This window comes from Pipra filicauda, unplaced genomic scaffold, assembly GCF_003945595.2.
Source record: "Pipra filicauda isolate LSUMZ 115617 unplaced genomic scaffold, ASM394559v2 scaffold440_size556015_pilon, whole genome shotgun sequence".
Taxonomy (NCBI): domain Eukaryota; kingdom Metazoa; phylum Chordata; class Aves; order Passeriformes; family Pipridae; genus Pipra; species Pipra filicauda.
The window spans coordinates 11,679-30,339 of NW_024104577.1; the positions used below are offsets into that span (position 1 = coordinate 11,679).

The 18,661-nt window shown below is 41.1% G+C and overlaps 1 protein-coding gene and 1 long non-coding RNA gene across 2 annotated transcripts; both read left to right on the forward strand.

Annotated features, from left to right (window-relative positions):
• The first annotated feature begins 307 nt into the window (after positions 1-307).
• LOC113993217 lies at positions 308-8,869 on the forward strand. The gene is made up of 5 exons (XM_039385850.1): positions 308-394; positions 1,622-1,800; positions 1,943-3,817; positions 4,100-4,149; positions 4,265-8,869. Exons 1-5 carry the CDS (start codon positions 308-310, stop codon positions 7,153-7,155), a joined length of 5,082 nt encoding a protein of 1,693 aa, XP_039241784.1. The 3' UTR covers positions 7,156-8,869.
• A 2,801-nt stretch (positions 8,870-11,670) lies between these two features.
• LOC120324160 lies at positions 11,671-17,898 on the forward strand. Its single transcript, XR_005565218.1, has 3 exons — positions 11,671-11,744; positions 16,432-16,501; positions 17,650-17,898. It is a non-coding gene; the product is annotated as an uncharacterized LOC120324160 (long non-coding RNA).
• The last annotated feature ends 763 nt before the right edge of the window (positions 17,899-18,661 follow it).

Below are 18,661 nucleotides of genomic sequence, written 5' to 3' on the forward strand. Positions count from 1 at the left end.
AAATTAGTTAGCTAGGAGTGGCTATACACTGAAATTGCACAAACTATATCCCAGACTGTCTTCATGAGCCATGGCCAAGTGTGGTCTCAAATCATCAGCCCAAACTGCCTTGAGATCCTAGTGTTTGGCAGGGCATGGTTCAAGGTCAAGCTAGTCCCCATGTGGGGCTTGATTTTTCCTGCCTGAGAAAACACAGTTGATTTGCCTGCGGCCAAGCAGAAACATGAGCCAATAACAGGAAGCAAGGATGGTGGGAGAGCTTGGACTCAAGCCACGAGCCAACATGTAATTAGACACAAATATAATCATGTCAGAAAGCACTGCTGAAACCAACAAGTCAGCTCTGGCTGAAACCACCAGCCAGTCAGGTGTTATCAGGCAGTTATCTAGGCAGGTATTTTAACTGGAATCACATTATCATCTGACTTTTATACTGCATAAGGGGGGGGGTGGTTGATTGTTTTTCTTTACAAATCTTTGGATATGACTGAATAAGACCAAGAAATTAGCAGATTCTCAGATGTCTCACTCTTAACATACAGACTCAAACCAGTAGAAACAGCTTGGAGACAAATCACTTAATCTGGTTGGCCTGAGTGCTGCTTTCATTGATCTGATCATAGAGAGGAGTTCAAGTGAGAATTTTCAACAGTAGAGTTCTTGAAAAATATGTGTTGAAATTGCTATTCAGCCTCTTCAGATTTCCATCAAAGTCCTGCAACAAGTCAACTGCCAAAACTTTTGCATACATGCTTTTCTGTTCCTGATGGCTTGTGGGTATCAATTCTGCTATTGGCATCCAGGTGCTCAAATGGCTCCCTGTCTGGTTAATGTCTTGCAGCTAGGGATTATCTGGATCTTCTACCTCAAAGGTATGAGTGAACTTTCAAGCAAGAGCAAGTTGAGTACATGACCCTGAAAGACGGATGAATTGGCTTGGACAGACACCTCAGGCTCAGCCCAATAAGCACCACAGCTGAATAGGAAATAGGTTGGTAAGGAAAGAGGAAGAACAACATAATCTGAACAACTTGTGAAACTTGAGTAACACACATGCGTGAGTAAAGAGAGCAAATGTTGGAGGAAATAAAGATGAATGGGAACGATATGAAGCTTGGAGAAAAATATATAATCCCTGAATGGACTCTAAAACACTGGACTTGACCTTTAATACCGATAATGACACTCACTAGATATGTCTGTTATACCCCAGTTGTTCCCCAGTTTATTGTTATGATGTTATACAGTTTTATGTACCCCAGTTGTTGTTTTAAAAAATTGTCCTCCATGTTGTCCCCTTCTTCTTCCCTCAGTTTTCCCGCCTTTTCCCTGCTTTCCCGCTCCTCTGCCTGCCATTGGCTAGGTTTTGGTGCAGTGCAGAGGTAGCTCCCATTGGTCCTTTCCCCCGGAGATGTCCAAACCCCTCCTCTCCTGACCCAGCTGCCCAATCACCATGCTTCCCTGGTTGTCAATCCCATGCTCCTCCCTAGCCTAAGTTCCACCCCTTATCCAACCTTATATAAGTTGTTACCCACCTAATAAACGTGGCATTGCTTCACCAGACCTTCCACCGTCTCAGAACCCTTATTCGCAGTGCTGTGACCCTATCCTTTTACCCCAGCGGGTCGCGGCAAGTGGCGCCCAACGTGGGGCACAGTCGAAGGTCCCTTGTATCAAGGGAACTCCTGTGACTCCACTTGGGATCAGGCAGCTTCAGGAGGGAAGACTGCTCCGCCGACCCTCCCTCGTGCAGCCGACGGCTACAGACTGCTACAGTCGTGTGGGTCGCGCACCGGACAGGTGAGCCACGAGGGACATCCCCGACACCTTCCCTTCACTCCACACCCCGTAATTTATTTCAGAGAGAGGAGTAACATCGGAGAGTGTTCCCACATAACACCATGGGCTTAACACTCTCCACCTCTCAGAAATTCGTATATAGACGCCTCAAGGATTTTGTCATCGAGCATGGCCACCCGCTCGATAAAAAATCGGCCAAAGCATTAGCGAGGTGGCTGGACCGCCAGGGCTGTGCCATAAATGATAATATCTCGATGGACAAATGGCAAGCCCTAGGATATAATCTGTGGCGGGACTCCGAACGAGGCAACAAATTGGCCAAGCAAGCGTTAATCGCTTGGAGGCTCGTTCTGATGGTGCTACAGCACCAAATGATGAACGCGAACACCAGCCTCACAAAGGACACACTCAAGGACACTAAAACCGATATGGACAATGAGGGCACACAAAATGGCGGGACGGAGACGGACACTGACACCACTCAACAAGATGGCGGGAGGGAGCGTGGAAGAAGGTCGCGTCGATTGCGAAATGGCGTCGAGGAGGGACCACAGCGTCGCCCAGAGGAAAGGGGGGAGGGTGAAGAGCGCGAAAAACCAGCGCGGGAAAAGAAAAGGCGGGCCCCCGTAGCTCCACCCCGCGGGCCGCCTCCCTCTCCTCCCACTCGTGGCGCGAGAAGTCCCTCCCCCGACGCGCCTTCGGACACGCCCACTTCCGTCACCCCAGTCTCCTCCCCGGACGTGTCGCCCTTACGGCACCGGCAGGAAGCAGGGGGCGGGGCAAGGGCAAAGGCCAAGCCTTCCTTCCGGGAAGATGGCCGCGCCCGTAGGCCCCATAACACCAGGGCCTACCCCGCCCACCGGGAACCGGACAATGACTATGGGTGGGCACCGCGTTCCCCGGAAAGGCAACCCTCCGTACCTGACATCTGGGAGGCCTTCCGGGAGGAAGCTGCGCGGGCCCAGGATGTAGAATTCCTAAGGGCATTTCCGGTTTACTATGAGGAGGGGAAACCCCCCGAGTGGAGACCAGTGTCCTACCCAATGCTAAAGGATATAAAAAAGGCAATCGTAGAGTACGGGTTAGGGGCCCCATTTACCATCGGCCTCTTGGAATCCTTCTTCCTTGCCTATACCTTAATCCCCTATGACATTCGGGCAGTCATAGGAGGGCTTTTCACCACCGTTCAGGCCTCGGTTTTCGAGGCTGAATGGAAAAAACGTATCGTTGCCTTTGTCAACGACAAAATGGAAAGAAGGGGGATTCCAACAAGGCAGGCCATCGACATGCTTTATGGGGAGGGGAACTACACCAGCAGAGGGGATCAGACTAGATTAGACCCCAAATTGTTGAATACTACAAAAGAATTGGCTTTAGAGGCAGTGAAAAGAGTGGCAGATGCCTACGTGCAGGCGCCCTCTTTTACACTAATCAATCAGGGAATCAAAGAGCCTTTCGTAGATTTTATTACGAGGCTCAAAGAAGCGATCGCTCGGCAAGTCCACCAAAAAGAATCCCAGGAAATTCTATTTAATAAATTAGTGATTGAAAAAGCAAATGAGGACTGCCAGAGGGTTTTAAAAATGCTAAAAGATCCAACTCTGCTGGAAATGATTGAGGCTTGCAAGAACGTGGGTTCCAATGCCCATAAAGCAAGGATCATGGCTGCTGCATTTTCGGGGCCCCAACACTGTTTTGAGTGTGGGGAAAAGGGTCATTTTCGTAAACACTGCCCAAAATCTAGATCGGAGCCTAACCTGCCAAACACACTCTGCCGCAGGTGTGGGAAGGGGCGCCACTGGACCTCCAACTGTAGGTCCAAGACAAACATCAACGGCGAACCCCTTTCCCCAAAACAATCCCCACGGCTCCGAAAGCGCGTAACGTTTTCATCAATGCCTGATTTAAGACAGTGTCCTTGCGAGCAGTCGGGAAACGGGGAGCTGAGCGCCCGGGGGGGCGCGATGACACAAGTTGCCCCCCACTCCATCTTGCGCCAGTCACGCCCAGCTACCCCGTAACCCGACTGCCACCAGCGGACCCTGTTCCCCTTCGGGAGCAGTGTAAACCCCTACCCTGGATTGTCTTGCAGGTCATCCATCCATCCACGCATTTGAGCTCATACGAACAGCTCGCGAGGGTCTTACCATCCAATCCTGTAGACCCTGACTTAACATATTTGATAACATCACACTTTTCAGCAGTTGGTAAGGGAATTGTTGTTGTACCCACTCTCCTGACGGGTTTGACACCTAATAACATCGCCATCTGTCTAACTGTGCATCTTCCCCCCGTACAGCTGGAGGACCGCTTCCCCGTGGCGAAGATGGTCTCCACCGAAGACCTGCTGTGCGTTCTCTCGGCAGATGAGGAGGAGAGGCAGGCAGCGGAAAGGGAGGTCCTGTGGACCACCACCGTTAAAACATCGCGCCCACTCCTAACCTGTTTTATTTACTATTCGCAGCCGAAGAAACCGCAGCGGGTCAAGGTGGAGGGCCTACTCGACACGGGGGCGGATGTCACTATCATTGCCTCCAGGGACTGGCCGCACGCGTGGCCAGCACAAACGGCATATGTCCAAGTGAGCGGCGTGGGGGGAACACAGTACCCCGTCAGGAGTCGGGAAGTTCTAACTATCTACGGGCCGGAGGGCAGACCAGCGTCCCTTCAACCGTATGTATTAAACATACCTATCACGTTGTGGGGACGGGACGCAATGGAGCAGTGGGAGCTCAAATTGGGCACCCTGACTCCAGAGGAAAATTTTTAGGTGGGGTCACTGAAGTGAAGCAGCTCCCCAGACTGAGCTGGAAGACCGACACGCCAGTCTGGGTTGATCAGTGGCCCCTACCAACAAAAAAGCTGCAAATTCTCAATAATTTGGTCAATCAGGAACTAGAAAAAGGGCACTTGGAGTCTTCCACCAGTCCCTGGAACACTCCAGTGTTCGTGATCCAAAAATCCTCAGGTTCCTGGAGATTTCTCCAGGACCTGCGCAAAGTTAATGAAGTCCTAGAGCCAATGGGAGCCCTCCAGCAGGGGATGCCTTCACCATCCATGCTCCCTGCTGAATGGCCCCTAGTGGTGATTGATATAAAGGACTGCTTCTTTCATATATTCCTCAATCCGGCTGATTCGGCTCGATTCGCCTTCTCTGTCCCTGCAATCAACTCTTGTGAACCTCACCGCAGGTTCCAGTGGCGTGTGCTTCCCCAGGGGATGAAAAATTCCCCAACACTCTGCCAGATGTTTGTGGCAGAGGTGTTGAGGCCAATTCGGTCGCAATATCCGCAGTCAATCATCTTCCATTATATGGATGATGTATTGATCTGCGCAAAAACTCAATTGGCAGTTGATGAGACACTAAATTCTACAATCTCGGCCCTAAAAAATAAAGGATTGGAGATCTCCCCTGAAAAAGTGCAGAGGGAAGCACCATGGAGGTACCTCGGACTCCAAATCAATGCAAAAAATATCAGACCTCAATCGGTAACAATTGATAAGAATGTCCGAACTTTGAACGACCTCCAAAAGCTACTGGGTGCGATCAATTGGATCCGACCTGTGTTGGGGATCACAACAGGAGATTTGCACCCCCTATTTGAGCTGCTAAGAGGAGACGCTGACCTGTCCTCCCCCCGTCGTTTAACATCAGATGCCATCAAATCCCTTACCGCTGTTGAAAAGAAAATTTCCGAGAGACAGGCATGTAGGAGGATGGAGGGACTGCCATCCTCCTTAGTGGTGATAAAAGAACAGAGACAACCATTGGCCCTTCTGGGTCAATTTACGAGTGACCACCGAGACTTTTGCTTGTGGGAGTGGATGTTCCTCCCTCATCAATTCGGAAAAACCATCACCACTATAATTGAAATGATTGGAAAGATAATATTTAAAGGTCGCACTAGGTGTTTAGAACTTAGTGGGGAAGAACCAAATTTCATCTATCTCCCGCTAACTTCTGAACACCTAGATCAACTGCTGCAGACCTCCATCGATTTTCAGATAGCCATCGGGGGTTACCCGGGAGAAATTCGGCTACATCTCCCGGCGTGCCCATTTATACAAAGACTAGTTCACATTCCAATCCGACTCAAAATTATGCAATCCGAGACTCCAATTCCAAATGCAAAAACAATTTTTACCGATGGCTCGGGGAGAACCGGGAACGCGGTAATAGTGTGGAAACAAAATGACGATTGGCACCAGGATATCCACAAAGTTCAAGGTTCTCCTCAGATCGTGGAACTCTCGGCAGTTGTACGCGCCTTTCAAATTTTTAGTGGTGAGCCAATTAACATCGTTTCTGATTCGGCATATGTAGTGGGTGTGGTAAGGAGAATTGAAAACTCCTATTTAAAAGATGTCACTAATCAGAATTTATTTCAATTACTAACTAAATTGTTGTTTCTGATAGAAAGACGAGAATTCGGTTATTACATCGTCCACACCCGCTCGCACACCACTCTACCTGGTCCTGTGGCGGAGGGGAACCAGCTTGCAGATCATCTAGCAGGTATGGTTGTAACCCCCAATTTATACCAACAGGCGAAACTCTCACATGAGTTTTTTCACCAGAATGCGCGGTCACTACAAAAACAATTTGGCCTTAAATTATCACAGGCAAAAGAAATTTTAAAGGCTTGCGCTGACTGCCAAACGCTTACACCTGTTGTCCCAGAGGGGACAAACCCAAGAGGTTTGTCGCCCCTGGAAATCTGGCAGTCAGACGTGACCCATGTGGCCGAATTCGGAAGACTAAAATATGTACATGTGTCTATCGACACATTTTCAAAAATGATTGTAGCCACCGCGCATCCTGGAGAGAAGAGTAGCCATGTCAAAAAACACTTCCTGTCTGCATTCGCGAGGATGGGGGTCCCAAAACAGATAAAAACAGATAATGGGCCCTCCTATGTGTCTGCAGACACGAAGAGGTTTTTTGAACAGTGGGGGATACAACATACCACAGGGATCCCCCACAACCCCACAGGACAAGGTATTGTGGAACGTGCACATCAAAACATTAAGAACATGCTTAAAAAACAGAAAGGGGGGAGTATTGGCCTCTCCCCCCAAGAAAAACTAGAGAAAGTTATGTATGTTCTTAACTTTCTCAACATGATGGAGGACACAGAAACTCACACAAGCAAAAGTCCTGTGGACCGCCATTTCAGGACCACGTCATCGGTCCTGACAGACCAGAAAGCCAAAGTAATGTACCGGGACCCGCTAACGGAGAAATGGACGGGCCCTTTCCCCTTAATAACCTGGGAAAAGGGCTACGCTTGTATTGCAGGTCCTGACGGACCAAAGTGGGTCCCAGCTCGGCGTATCAAGATCTCCCGAGAATAAACGACAACAATTCAGAAGAAGACGCTTACGACGCAGAGAAGAACACCAATGCTGCTGCTGCGTTATCTCCCGTGGATCCTCCTGGCTGGATTCATCCATCGGACCGCCACCGTCCCGTTACAAGGATGGATGAACCAGCCGTCTCAAAATCTATGGGTAACGCTGGCCAAGGCTACAGGCACTGACACCCTATGCCTAGCCTTGACCAGCGCAGGTAGCCCCTTCAAGACCTGCCTGGTAGGGATCCCCATTTCTCCATCTGAATGGCCCGCGTTTGTATCACAAACGCGGGTCAAGGGATCCCTGCCACTAAACTCCCCCAACATGGCACAGGCAATATCAGCGCTCCCCTTCGTAGACATCCCCTTCCAAGAAATAGATCTCTTAGGTTCGCTTCCCTCTACCGCTTGCATTATTTTTCACCGCTACACCCAACCCATTCTGTTCACCCCTCTCAACGTTACCGCATTTAAGCCCATTTATAAAGGGACACACTCTCCGTGGTGCAATGGCTCGGTGGCTACCACCGTACCCACCGAGCACATCCCACGGAACATGAGGCTCCCTAAGGGATTTTTCCTACTGTGTGGAGATCGGGCATGGCCAGGGATTAGAGCCTACCCGGAGGGAGGTCCCTGCACAATAGGAAAACTTGCCCTATTTAATCCGGCTAAATTCTATTTCGAAAACCAATTAGTACATCCAAAAATAAGAGCCAAAAGGTCCCTTTCATACGTAATAAATGGTCCCCTCCAGTTTCTTGGAACAAATCCCGCAATGTTCAAACCCCCATCTGAACCGATTCGGATACAAAATTCTCTCCCTGCACCTCATATGAATCTTGGAAGGCCTCAGTATTGGCCAACTCCTCTGCCCTTCCCCGAGGACTGTGATTCCAACATTCACATTTGGTCCAGGGTGAAGAACTTCTGGGCGTCTTTCCCTATCCCCGGGATAGGGACAGCGCATGCCCTCTCTCTCCTAACGCACCTTGGATGCTGGTTGACCAAGGAGGCGAATGCAACAACCCAGGCGATAGAGGGCTTGCTTGAAGACACCCAGAAGTTAAAAGAGGTGTCTTTACAAAATCGGGCCGCCATAGATTTCCTTCTCCTGGCACACGGTCACGGGTGCCAGGAATTTGAAGGCATGTGTTGTATGAATTTTTCGGACCACTCCGAGTCCATTCATCAGAGTATCAACCAGCTGAGGGGGTTGGTCCAGGAAATTCATCAAGACAAAGGAGGCGGCCTCGATAGCCTCTTTGATTGGATCAAGCTGCCAAATTTCCCCAATTGGACCCGAAAGCTTATTATGTTATGTATCCTGTCGCTTTTTGGATTGGTTTCTGTCTGTGCTGTTTTACCCTGTTTAGTTGTATGTCTACGAAAGATGTTGATGAAGACCTTCGAAGCTAACATCGCTGCCGCTCAAAGAAATAAAGAAGGGGGAGATGTTGGAGGAAATAAAGATGAATGGGAACGATATGAAGCTTGGAGGAAAATATATAACCCCTAAATGGACTCTAAAACACTGGACTTGACCTTTAATACCGATAATGACACTCACTAGATATGTCTGTTATACCCCAGTTGTTCCCCAGTTTATTGTTATGATGTTATACAGTTTTATGTACCCCAGTTGTTGTTTTAAAAAATTGTCCTCCATGTTGTCCCCTTCTTCTTCCCTCAGTTTTCCCGCCTTTTCCCTGCTTTCCCGCTCCTCTGCCTGCCATTGGCTAGGTTTTGGTGCAGTGCAGAGGTAGCTCCCATTGGTCCTTTCCCCCGGAGATGTCCAAACCCCTCCTCTCCTGACCCAGCTGCCCAATCACCATACTTCCCTGGTTGTCAATCCCATGCTCCTCCCTAGCCCAAGTTCCACCCCTTATCCAACCCTATATAAGTTGTTACCCACCTAATAAAGTCGGCATTGCTTCACCAGACCTTCCACCGTCTCAGAACCCTTATTCGCAGTGCTGTGACCCTATCCTTTTACCCCAGCGGGTCGCGGCAGGAAGGTATATAAAAGGGATTAATTTTTGTTTGTTTGTATGAAGAAAAAATGTATTTTTATTGTAAAATCAATGGTTAGAAGTAAAGATGCATGAATACAAATAGATATATACAGAGACATATATACAAAATGCATAGCATACAATTCATATCTATATGATAAAGAGGTTGTATATATGAGATATGTATATATGATTTTTTTAAACAAAAAAATTCCTTACATCCCACTGTTTATTCTTTGAGAATAACTGACTCATGAAACCTCCTTTTGTAAGTATTTCTTGACATCACTTAATATCATGTATATAGATTCATAGCCCATATAGTCTGTGATTCTATAGGAAAAAAAAATAAATAAGCAAGCTTGTGAGGTGGTAGGATTGTTGGATTCCATACTTATGAAGATTTTATATCAAGTTAATTTTTTTTTTCTAAATTTTTCCTTGCCCTTAATAACTCAAAACTCAAGTGATTAACTCAAGCCATTCATCTTCACAGAAATGAGCCAAAAGGAAGTCCTGTGTCTACTGTGGCTGAGTAGAACATGACAGTTTAGTATGACTATGGAAAAGAGACAAATGTCTATCAGATATTCAAGCCATAAAATATGTCTGGTAGAGATGGTTAAAAACTATTATTGCAGAAGGACTTAGTAAGACCTCATCTGGAACACTACATGCAGTTTTGAGCGTTTCTGATAGGAAGATTGATGCAGACTTGAACAAATGCAGAGGAAGGCTGCTAATATGATCAAGAGCATTGACAGTCTTCTGTATGAGAGAAGATGTTAAAACTTTGGCTTGTCAGCCCAGAAAAATGAAAACTCCAATAGAATATGACTGTTCAGTATTAATAAAGGTATCTGGAATAAATATCACAGAGGGAAAAATCTGTTTGAGCTAGAAGACAATGCTAACACAAAAACAAGTGTCATAAATTATCCCTTGATGACAATTCATCTTATTTCCTTTTTTGTTTCTGATTTACTTTATCCATTTTTTCACTTTGCCAACCATTCTAGAGAGGAAGAAGCAGGACTTTTGCAACTCCAGTTTTGATATGTGGCATGGAATTCTATTTTAAATAGAAATTATTTAGAATTTCTTTTCATGCTCTTTTCAGAGCAGTTAAATTAGTATGTTGGGAAATTAGTTTGCTAAACTGGGCCACATCTAAAACTCATAATTCCTGTTTCTATTTTGCAGAGCTTCCTTTGATAATTGTATAAGAGTAAAACACAAAGTTTTTCATACCATTGCGTTGTTTGGCTATCAGTGAACTCTGAGCTTATTAGTTACACTGAAAAATCTACAGATAAGAAGTGTATCTCATTGAAAATACAGTAGTAGTAGAGTTTTCTCTGATTTCTCAGTGTAACTTTTCTACTAATTGCTTTTTTATTATTTTGGAATCCATAATTCCTAACAGCAATGTGAAAAATATCACATTGTCTATTTTAATGAATGGAAGTATTTTTTATTTTTAATGGAAACCCTAACCAGCAAGTTATACATCATATTTAAATAAAAAAGAAAATAGAATGTGTCCAGTGGTGAAGTTTCTTATTCTTTACGGAGTTTCACTTGTGTTTTCTTTTGATTTGGAAGGCTACCTTAGATGATGACTTAGATATTATTGTAGTCTGTAACATTATCTTTCCCATCTTCAATAAAACTCCAATAATACATTTACACATATTACTGGATCTGACTGGAATGGAACTAATTGTCTTCATAGCATGGTCCTGTGTTTTGGATTGTGGCTAAAACAAGGCACCGGTATTTTGGCTGTTACTGAACTCTCCTTTTATAGCATCACAGCTTTGCCTCCACTCTTCTCCTCAGCAAGCAACTGGGCTGAAGGTGCACAAGAAGTTAGTAGTGGACTCAGCCAGGAGAACTGACCCCAACTGACAAAGGGATATTCCATACTATATAACATCTTCTTAGCAATAAAAAGGAGGAAGAGAAGACACTTGTAGTTGCGGTGGTTTTCTTCCCAAGTAACCATTTCATGTGCTGAGGTCCTGCCGTTCAGAATTAGCTAAACACCTGTCTGCTGATGGAAGTGGTGCATTCTGCTTTGCTTCTATGCACAGTTTTGACCTCACTTGTTTAACTACTTTTGTCTCAATCCATGAGACTTCTCAGTGGCTTTCCACTATCACCCCACCCCATGGGAGGTAGGTGAGCTGTGTGAGGGTCTGTGTTGGTATTCAGCTCTTGGCCATGGTCAGCTACCTTTTGTGGGATAGGAAGACAAATTTCATCTTAAGTGGCAGGATAGTGTTTGAAAGAACTGTACAGAAATGAAGACAACCGGGTTGCAAACTACTGAGTATACCTATAGAAGACAAGAAAGAAGACTTCTTTAAACTTATCCTATTTTTTTTGTTTGTTTTGTTTTGTTTTGTTTTTCAGGTAATATAAGGTACAAGAAATTTCCTTGCTTACATTTGTAAAACATTTAGGCTACAACACTACTCCCACAGAGGTGACAGTGAGTGACAGTGACAATCATTTTTAGATTCCCTGTGGATTAAATTATACCAAAGACAATGACAGCCATTTAAGAAAGGTAAACACAGAAATGCACAAAACTATGGGTATTCTAAAAAGAAAAAATGAAAAAAGAAATCTCTATCACAAAATATCTTCCCATACTGTAATAGATAATTCTTGGTCTTTTCGACAATATTTATTATATCTTTGATTACATCCTTTTTTTTATTTGTTTTTAGGGGTTCTCCAGAATAAACATTCTGAACTTTTGCTCTAAGATTGCAATTAACAATATCAACAACTAAGAGACATATTTTACAACATTTTCGGTGGAAGAAAAAAGGTGTGTATATATACACACACAAACACATAGGAAGTCGATATATGGTCAGATAAAATGCTGTACTTCTGAGAAATTATTGAAGAGTATGAATAAACGATGTGTTCAGTCACGTTTTGTTTTAAAGAGCAATACAAAAGTATAGGAAAAGAGAAATGTCATTGGGTAACCTGAAAGAAATGAACTGGAACATTACTTGAACAGACTAAGGTCATACAAATGAAATTTGCAAGCACAGTGACACATATGCAAAACACAAAGATATTGTCCAGGGGATTGGTAGTGATCCTATTTATAATGCCCAGAAGAATAAGAAAGTCTATTCAATGATCACAGGAAAAAATGACTGAAGAATATTAGTATTAAAATTTTTTCAGAAAATAAATAAGTAGAAAATGCAGATGTTTTCATTCTCACAGAAATTTTGTTTTAATTTTAATTGTTCTTTTCTCCATTTAATATCTTAAGTGTAATTTGCTACCTAGTTGCACTGTAGAAAGAAATAAGTATATTTATGTTAATTTTATTAAAGGCTATAATTTATTTAAAGGAAAAAAAAATGATTTAATATATTGCTGGGTCTTACAGCAATGATAAGGAAAGAAGAGAGAGATTTCTATGTTAACAAGTGTTCAGTCAGTCAGAAAACGGTTCCACAAAGTCAAAACAATAAGAAAATTGATCACATGAATATATGGAGATTAGCAAAAAGCCACCCTTAGTTTACATAGGTACCATTTAAAATGTTACTATTTGAATATTTAAAAAATAAAATAAAAATTGACCAACCAAACAAACCACACAGAAGACCACAGACCATACACAATAGTACAACCTCTGCTGCTAGGAATAATCTAACTGCAAAGTATCCTACACATCCAACTGGATTCTTCCATTAAATTTCCTTTTTTTAGTTTATTAAAACTTAGTGCTTACAGTGTTTCCTTTGTTGGGATGCATAGATATACAAAACAGAACCATACTATTATTATACACAGCTATAATATGAAGAACACCATGGAAGCAAGATTTACTTCATTACTACAACTAAGAAATGAGATAAATGACCAACTTTTTATTTTTAAAGTATTCTGTAATATGAATGAGCTAATGGACAAAACTGAAATGATATAGCTTAAATAATTTAGCTAGTCTGGGTGACTTTATCGAAGTTAATTCAGAAACAATTTTGTGAGTAGCTCTGCTCTCTTCTGTAGAAAGATCACATTCTGCAGAATATATACACTGGCATATGTTTCAGTCACAACTACAAAATCACCCTTTAGCACTGCTTAGTGTGCTTGGTGTTGTTTTGGCTTGTTGGTGCGGAGGGTTTATTGTTGTTTTGGTTTTATCTTACCTAGGGCAGGTTTGCTGACTCCTGGGGCCTTTTACTTTATTGGATGTTTCTGTTCTAGAGTTGAGCACTCAATTTTCATGCGACACACATGTAGATCACACTAAACTTGAAAGTGGCTAGTTTAGTAAGCAGAAACACATTAATATTTACCAGGCTGTGACACATGCATTGGGAAATGAAATGAACATAAAATGTTCATTTAATTTTACATATCTAGGCAAATTTTTATTTCATAATAGTAGAGTTCTTCCTTTCCTTTCCCTTATCTGTTAAGCCTCCATCCCGCAAAAAAATGGATAACTACGGAGATGAAGAACACACTGCCTTGTTAGTTTTTGTCACAGTCTGAGTCTGTGTGTACCCAAGTTCTCCTCTGCTTCTGGCTTTTTTAAATGAAAAAGTTACTGCTCATGTCCTCAAATATTATATGAGGTCTGTATGAAATTGTCCTCTAATCTATTTCAGTCAAAAAGAAATGGGCTAGCTTAAATAATTTAGACAGTAGCTACCCTGACTGACTCTAACTGAAATGAATTCAAGAGAGATTGCATTAGTAGCCCTACTGTAAAATCCATGGAAGTGCCAATCTGCAACCCAGGGCTACAAATATAGCATTAGTTTTCCTCTGTCATGTCTAGAACAAAAAAAAGCACAACCAGTGCTCCTTGTTCCAGTTAGTGAAATGACCTAATTTCTGAAAAAAAAAAATGCAAGAAAATAAAGTAAAACACACACAGCCCAAATTGTGTCAGTTAGCTTTGTTCATGGGCATAAGTCTGCTGGTTTCTGTGATCGGTGACTTTCATTCAGTTCACAGCAAACAAAAGAAATTGAGATCTTTCAGTAATATGACACTAGGGAAAGTCTATTTCAAGGTGAAAAACTCCTCTGGGTGGATTGCTGTCTTTTGTGTTCATTTGTGATCTGCAGGTGCTTGACAGGAAATGAGCATGGTTGTGGCAGGACTACTTCTCTTTGAAAAATGTCACAAAGCGTTACTGATGGAAGATTTAAAAAGCAGGGATTACGTCTGAACTGTAGTATAGTACTCAGCTCACAGGATCTGTTTCTGTCTATCAAGCTTGAGAACAGAACATTATTTTCATTTCTTCTGTATGCTCTCGCGACAGCTTTGAACTTACTTCAGCATAAAACTGGGGAATGAGTACTTCAGAAAAAAACCCCAACCAACTAAGAAAAAAAACAACCAACAATTATTAACATTTTATCTGCAAATACGTTAGCAAAAACTAAATTATGAAGAAAATTCTGTCATGTTTGCATCTGTTCAGTTCTATTAAAAAAAAATTGAGGTTTTTATACTATTACTGTGTAAATTTGACATTGATTTCTGGAGATAGATTAATACATTTGAGAGAAAATCAGCTCTTTGACTCTAAGTAGTAGTCCACAAAATGTTGTGAGAACCAATCCCAAACTATTTATAACTACAGTGCAATTAAATTTACAGTGTCATTTTTATGTTAGCCTATAAAGTATCAGTGATGGTGTAGTTTATAAAATTATATTAAGAAGTTAGAAGACTGTGCGAATATCTAGAAAATTCTTAAAAATATTAGATGTTTTATTATTCATCATAGTAGAATTTCAGTTGATTTTTTTATATATTTAAGGAAAGAAGAAAAAGTCTGAAACTGTCACCAGTAGACTTTTGGTTTATTTATTTTATTTTATTTCATTTCATTTTATATTAAGTACTACATACACAAACACTGCAGAGAGAAAACTTACATCTAATGAGGGACTTCTAGGTTGCTGTAATCTCCTTTTTATCAGCAGCACTCACTGAAGAGTATTCTCTCAGTCACAAAAAGGAAAATGCCAAAATTTATTTCTTTCATATTTTGTAATTGTTACCTCATCAGCACTGCAGCTAAACCTATTTTTAATAAATGCTCTAGACTGGAATCTACAGAAAAAGAAACATAGGTTGTGTCAAAATGATATGTGAAATGACTCTGTATCTGTGCATATGGAACATGAAAGCAAATTAGATATGGAATAAGACAAATCCTATAGAACTACATTTAGTAAGTACACAATCTCTTAAAGTAACATCCTTTTGCCAATAAATTTCTGTTCTAATAATGTATTACTTCAGTGAGTCGTTCTTTTGTTCTGACAGAACAAAACCAAACAGCATTTATATTTTCCTATTAAGAGACTTAACAAAAAAAATCAAGTCAATCCACAAAAGTAATCTTTCAAAGCATTAAAATAGCAACTCAAGTTCACACACGGGAGGTTGATGTTTAAAGTATGATGATCAAAGCAATATTTTTTAAACAAAAATTCATGGTCTTAGAAAAATATATTGTGAGCAACACTGGCTTGTTGAGGGCACCTAGTTTGACCTTCTGTCATTAAATATCAATGTCCTGCAATTCCCTTTTGTTTCTTTTTTCATTATTTACAGAGAAAATAGGCAGGTTAGTATGATGTGCCAGAAGAAGTAAGAACTTTGAGTTATTAAATACTGATGACTGAGATGCTGATGGAAAGTTGGCATAATTTAATTCTGCCATTTTGTTATCACTATCATGTTGAATTAGGAAAGCAAATAAATATAAAAGCAAAGCAACTATTTTAATAATTTTCATCAAAATTCCAAAAGTATTGAATACAATTTTTTCCCCATTTCTTATTATGAATTTAACACTTTAAGAAATATATGGTATTAAGATAGTTGCAACGAAAAAAATGTAACTCCTTCAGAAAAAGTAAGTAACAATTGCAAAATGCTGGAAACTAATCAAACTCATTGTTAGCTCCTTAGCATTCATATAGAGTACAACGAAATTACATGACTGGAGACACATGTAGCTATTCTCTACAGCTTCTGGTGTAAAGCATATCCTCTTGAGAGCAAGTTTCTGGGACTAATAGTGACTTGCAAATTGCAGTTGACTACATTCTCTGTTAATAAATAACATTTCTGCTGGGAAGCTATTATAATCTTGCAAGAATCAAAAATTGCTCTCCAAAAGCCTATTATATATGCTTTTGGTTCCTATGGTTAAATGAAAGTCTGTTCTTTTGAAGATTCTTGACAAGAAGATGCTGAGGAGGAAGGATTGTGACATTTACAGAATCTCTTAGAGAAGTAACCAAGGTAATTATTCATTAAGTATTGGAAAAAGTGTTTTGAATTTTAGTGCTAAATAATGACAACAAGAGAAAAATACAAATATTTGCAAACCAGTTATTTAAAGAAGTAAAAGTGTAAAATACTTTCATAAAATACATTTGTGTGCTTTTTACAAAAAGTCAGTAGAGAATATGGAATCGAATTGGATTTTACAAATGTTTTGTTCGTTAATAAGAATATGAAAATAATATTCATTATCTAAAACACTGGCTGTTTCCCTTGCATTTTTTTTCTCAAGTTGATATAGCAAAATGATTGAGGGAAGTTAGAGATGCAATAATCATGGCTTCATGGAGCTTTAAAAAGTTCTGCTTCAGAAATAATACAGAGATACAAGATTTGGTCGGGGCTGTTCAGACTATCCTACATTAAATGAATGTTCTAAATCACTCTTTACAGAAACCTATGTTGCTCACAACTGTCATGGAAGCACAGGGCACCAAACCTTGTATATTTAAAGTTAGCCTTTTTAAATACTGAACTCCTTTACACTTCTCCCAAGGGAACTTCTCATTCACTGAGGCAAAACCTGAAAAGGGTCTTTTATATGAGTTAAACAGTGGGGCTACAGCAGACACTAATTTCACTTCGAGGCCAACTTTTGGGCTGTTGAAAACATGATGTGTTAAATGTGATAAAATGTGTTCCCTTGAGTTTCAGAATAAAAAATCACACCTTAAAAAACATAGACTGAGATGTAGCATCTAAAGCAGCATTATGTTCACTAAGCTTTGTTTTATCATTACAAACCTGCTAAGCCTCAAATTTAGGTTTCCTTTTAGTTGTCAGATTTCTTAATAATCATGAAATATACTATATTGATGCACGTGAGAATTTTATTATTCACTATGCATATTATCAGTAATGACAGATCAAAGAAAAAAAACAGCTTTTCTTTGCTAGTTGGATTTCAGCTAAACATCAAATAATCTTGTACAAAGACAATGAATTTTGCTGCAGTGTGAACTAGAGAGTGGTAATTCGTAAACAAAGCTTGGGATTAAACTGCTTTAAACAGAAGATTTTTTTACAAGATGAAAACCCCAAGTATGTTTCAATGAGCTTGTGCAAGTGTTAATTTTTGCTATGTCATGTTTTGGTTTTGTTACTAGGTCCTTCGAGTAGAGGGATGATTGCTTTGAAACCCCTGGAGAGAACCAGATGACAGAGTTTCAGAAAAGCTAGGAACCTTTCTAAACAAATACACTCCCTGCAGAGAGAATCAGAGCTGTTGATCTTCTCAGCAAAAACACTACCTAGATGTAGCCACAGTTAATTACATCCTGTTGACAAGAGGCACCTAAAACACTGTGCATTTTATCATCATGCAATAGCATGGAAATGACAAGTTTTGACAAGTATCTATTTGTTGTTTTCAGAATTTGCATTGAATATGACAAGTGTACTTCAAGCTATTATGCCTCAGGGCTATTTAGTCAATCATCCTTTACTTTTGAAGTTAATTCCAGTTCAGATAAACATGCCCAGATATGCAGCTTGTGTGATATCAATAGAAGCTTCAGGTCTTAGGTAGAACATTAACACAGTGGTTGTGCCCAAAGCTATCAAACACTTGATTAATGTTTTTACATCCATGAGAATAACAGAAATGGAAGATTTTGGTTTCATGCTATAAATTCATTCATTGGAGGAAAATTATATCATTGCCCTTCTATTTGGCTATTGTAGCTCTCTATGTTAGTTCTTTTAGCTGTTTTCTCCCATTTGAAGTGTTCATGGTCTTATGTGCTATTAGACTCTGGTATGAATTTAAAATCACCCTTTTTTGTGATTATACAAATATGATTCCTAACTCAGTGGCCTGCTTTCAAAGGAAAAAAAAATAAAATAAAGAGTTCAAACCCAAATCCTGCCTTCCTGAACCAAGTTCTATTCTAATAGTAATGAAAATATAGGTCTGTAGATAGAAATACAATGAAGCAGTGTATTTAACCACTGAGAGTCAATCAAGAAGAACAGGAAAAGGTGATTCCATGTAACTTAACTTTTTGGCCTAAAGAATACAGCAGCATTCTTTCAGAAGAGGAACAGAACAGGTTAACACTGGAAACAAGCACATAGATTAAAGGAGACAAGTGAATCTATGGACAAAGTAAAGTCAAC

Coding starts and splice junctions, on each gene's coding strand:
- LOC113993217 (XM_039385850.1), top strand. CDS start 308: ATGTCAGAAAGCACTGCTGAAACCAACAAGTCAGCTCTGGCTGAAACC. Junction 3,818..4,099: donor CAGTCACGCCCAGCTACCCC/GTAACCCGACTG, acceptor CCCCCCGTACAG/CTGGAGGACCGCTTCCCCGT. Junction 4,150..4,264: donor GTCTCCACCGAAGACCTGCT/GTGCGTTCTCTC, acceptor TACTATTCGCAG/CCGAAGAAACCGCAGCGGGT.